Source organism: Apium graveolens, chromosome 7 (genome assembly GCF_009905375.1).
Source record: "Apium graveolens cultivar Ventura chromosome 7, ASM990537v1, whole genome shotgun sequence".
NCBI lineage: Eukaryota > Viridiplantae > Streptophyta > Magnoliopsida > Apiales > Apiaceae > Apium > Apium graveolens.
This window is the reverse complement of record NC_133653.1, coordinates 123,105,229-123,108,104: the sequence shown is the minus strand read 5'-3', so window position 1 is coordinate 123,108,104 and position 2,876 is coordinate 123,105,229. Positions and strand designations below refer to the sequence as shown.

General features: G+C 37.3%; 1 protein-coding gene across 1 annotated transcript; it reads right to left on the bottom strand.

Moving 5' to 3' along the window:
- Positions 1 to 1,651: 1,651 nt before the first annotated feature.
- Positions 1,652 to 2,101, bottom strand: LOC141674023 (uncharacterized). Its single transcript, XM_074480750.1, has 2 exons — positions 1,938 to 2,101; positions 1,652 to 1,883 (listed from the first exon to the last, which is right to left on the bottom strand). Exons 1-2 carry the CDS (start codon positions 2,099 to 2,101, stop codon positions 1,652 to 1,654), a joined length of 396 nt encoding a protein of 131 aa, XP_074336851.1.
- Between the last annotated feature and the right edge of the window lie 775 nt (positions 2,102 to 2,876).

The window sequence follows — 2,876 nt, the reverse complement described above, 5'->3', positions numbered from 1 at the left end:
AACTGGACTTCCTTTAACTAAAATTCTCATTTAGAAAACTTCGTGTATAACTTCCCTTTCCTTAAAATCTCCAAAGAAATCTTTAAATGTTCCATATGTTCAGCCTCCGACTTGGAGTATATCAAGATATCATCAATAAACACTATCACGAACTTATCTAGATATTGCTGGAACACTCTATTCATAAGATCCATAAATGCAGCTAGCGCATTCGTTAAACCAAATGCCATTACCAAGAACTCATAGTGTCCATATCTCGTTCGAAATGTCGTCTTGGGTATATCTTCTGCCTTGATCTTTAACTGATGGTATTCAGACCTTAAATCTATCTTCGAGAAATAAGTAGCTCCTTTAAGCTGATCAAATAAATCATCAATTCGCGGCAGAGGATACTTATTCTTAATAGTCAACTTATTCAATTCATGATAATTGATACACAATCTCATGCTTCCGTCTTTCTTCTTTATGAATAGCATCGGTGCACCCCATAGGGATACACTCGGGTGAATTACTCCTTTATTTAACAATTCTTGCAATTGCGTCGCTAATTCCTTTATCTATGGGAACTTTCGAAACTGGTTCCGTTCCAGGAGCTAAATCAATCATGAACTTAATCTCTCCATCCGGAGGTAGTCCAGGTAATTCATCTGGAAACACATCAGGAAAATCTCTAACTACTGGAATATCTTCAATCCTTAAGGATTCCTTCTCTACAACCTTTACATGAGCCAATTAAGCTTCGCATCCTTGTCGTAACAATTTCTTTATTTGAATAGCCGTTAGAAACTTCCTTTCTTTCCTCTTCCCTATGAAATATCACCTCAACACCATCCTTGGACTTTAATTTCACTTTCTTGCTTTTACACTTGATTTGCGCATCGTGGGTTGACAACCAATCCATCTCTAATATAATATCGAATTCTCTTAACTTAAAAGGTATTAAGTCAGCAGAAAAATGCCGAACTTCTATAACCATATCACAATTGGGACAAATTCTATTGGCCGTAACTCTTTCTTGATTTGCTACTTATATAATCAAATTGGGTTCAAGATGGTACGCAATGCACTTTAATTTATCAATAACACTTTCAGCAATAAAAGATCTAGTAGCTCCATAATCCATTAACACTTTAAATTCTAATGAATTTATAACAAGCGTACCTGCTACCACATCCACATTCTGCATTGCATCTTTCATGGTCATATTGAATGTTCTTGCCCTTGGCTGGGCAGCTGGTGTTGGTGGGGGTGGTGGTCCAGCAATCCTAAGAACATTTGCCTTCTGAAAAGGCTCCTTACAATTCCTTGCCATATGGCCCACCTTTCCAGACTTAAAAAAAATCATCTCTGGCTTTCATGTATCACTCGGGCATTCCGTTGAGTAGTGTCCTTTCTGATTACATTTAAAGCACGTCACATTCAGCTTATTGCACTTCCCCGGGTGTCACTTTCCATTAATCTTACACTCCTAAATCTGGGGTTTATTATATTTTACTGATTGTCCCATCTTCTGAAAACAATTATTTTGATTTCTATTCCCAGGCTTAAACTTCTGAAACTTCTAGTTCTGACTTCCAGCATTCTTTCCAAACTTCCCTCTAAACTTAAAGCTTCCTTGATCTTGTTCAGATTCCTCAAACTTTCTCTTCTTTCATTCACTTTCCTTCTTAGTTGCTTCTCTTTCTCCTTCTACAATCATTTCTTTCTGTACCAAAGCAGCGTAAGTCCTTATCTCCAGGAGAGCCACTTGACTTCGAATCCACGGCTTAAGTCCTTGTTGGAATCTTTTGGCCTTCTTAGCTTTCGTATTCACATACTCGGGCATGAATCTGGCCAACTCTGAAAACTTCACCTCGTATTCTGCTACAGTCATGTCTTCTTGTCTAAGATTCAGAGACCTCATTTCCAACTAGTCTTCAATATAGCTTGGAAAATACTTCTCTAAAAACATCTCTGTAAACTTTTCCCATGTTATAACTTCTCCTTTAAGCAACGCCTTAGAAGATTCCCACCAGTACCTAGCCTCATCCTTAAGATAGTAACTCGCGTACTGAAACTTCTTATCATCCTTAACTTCCGCTAATTCAAAAGCCTTCTCCATTTATCTCAACCAAGACTGAGCTTTAATCGGGTCTGAAAATCCTACAAACTCTGGGGGATGTACGAATTGAAAAGTTTTAAAATTACCGACTTTAGGGGATGAGGATTGTTGAAAAAGTTGAAAGAGTCGGTTCATCATGGGAGTATCTGGGTTTTGTTCTTGATTCTGGGTTTGAGTTTCTTCTTCTTGGTGATTTGGTGAAGTGGCCATTTCTGACAAACCTGATTGAGCAATTATTTAGCAATACGATAGCATGGCATTGATATACAATAATAACGATCTTTTTTAGAAATAGTTTTGCGGGTTTTAAACTCTACCCAATTTACACATGCAATCCTATTACTACATAATTAACTCATCAGTTAAGATTCTCATATGATACAAGGCATGTTTTCATAGGATATTAAGTATGGTTGTTCGGAAATATAATGTGCATAATAGTTTATGAAACTCAAAGGTCCACACTGTAAAACAAGATGCATGATTCATTTAACGATTCAGGGGCACATAGAAAAGAAAAGTTCGAATATAAAAAGTGCTGACATAAAGTACAATAACATAACAGGGTTAAACAGAGGAAAACTAGAAAATATCCCCTATCTACCCCTAACTTCTACATAACTACTACTACTGCAACCAACACTAAGTTCTGAAATACAATACAACATAACAAGAAAAAGGGATCCCGGCATCTGACCAACTATCCCAAAGCCTACCGACGCTGAAAAGAAACCATAACAACTACGGGCTCCACCAGATATCCTGTCTGATCTCT

Excerpts from the sequence above, each read along its gene's own strand:
- LOC141674023 (XM_074480750.1), bottom strand. The coding sequence starts at position 2,101 with ATGGAGAAGGCTTTTGAATTAGCGGAAGTTAAGGATGATAAGAAGTTT. Across the intron at positions 1,884-1,937 it reads ACAGAGATGTTTTTAGAGAA|ACAAGAAGACATGACTGTAG; the intron begins GTATTTTCCAAG and ends TCTGAATCTTAG.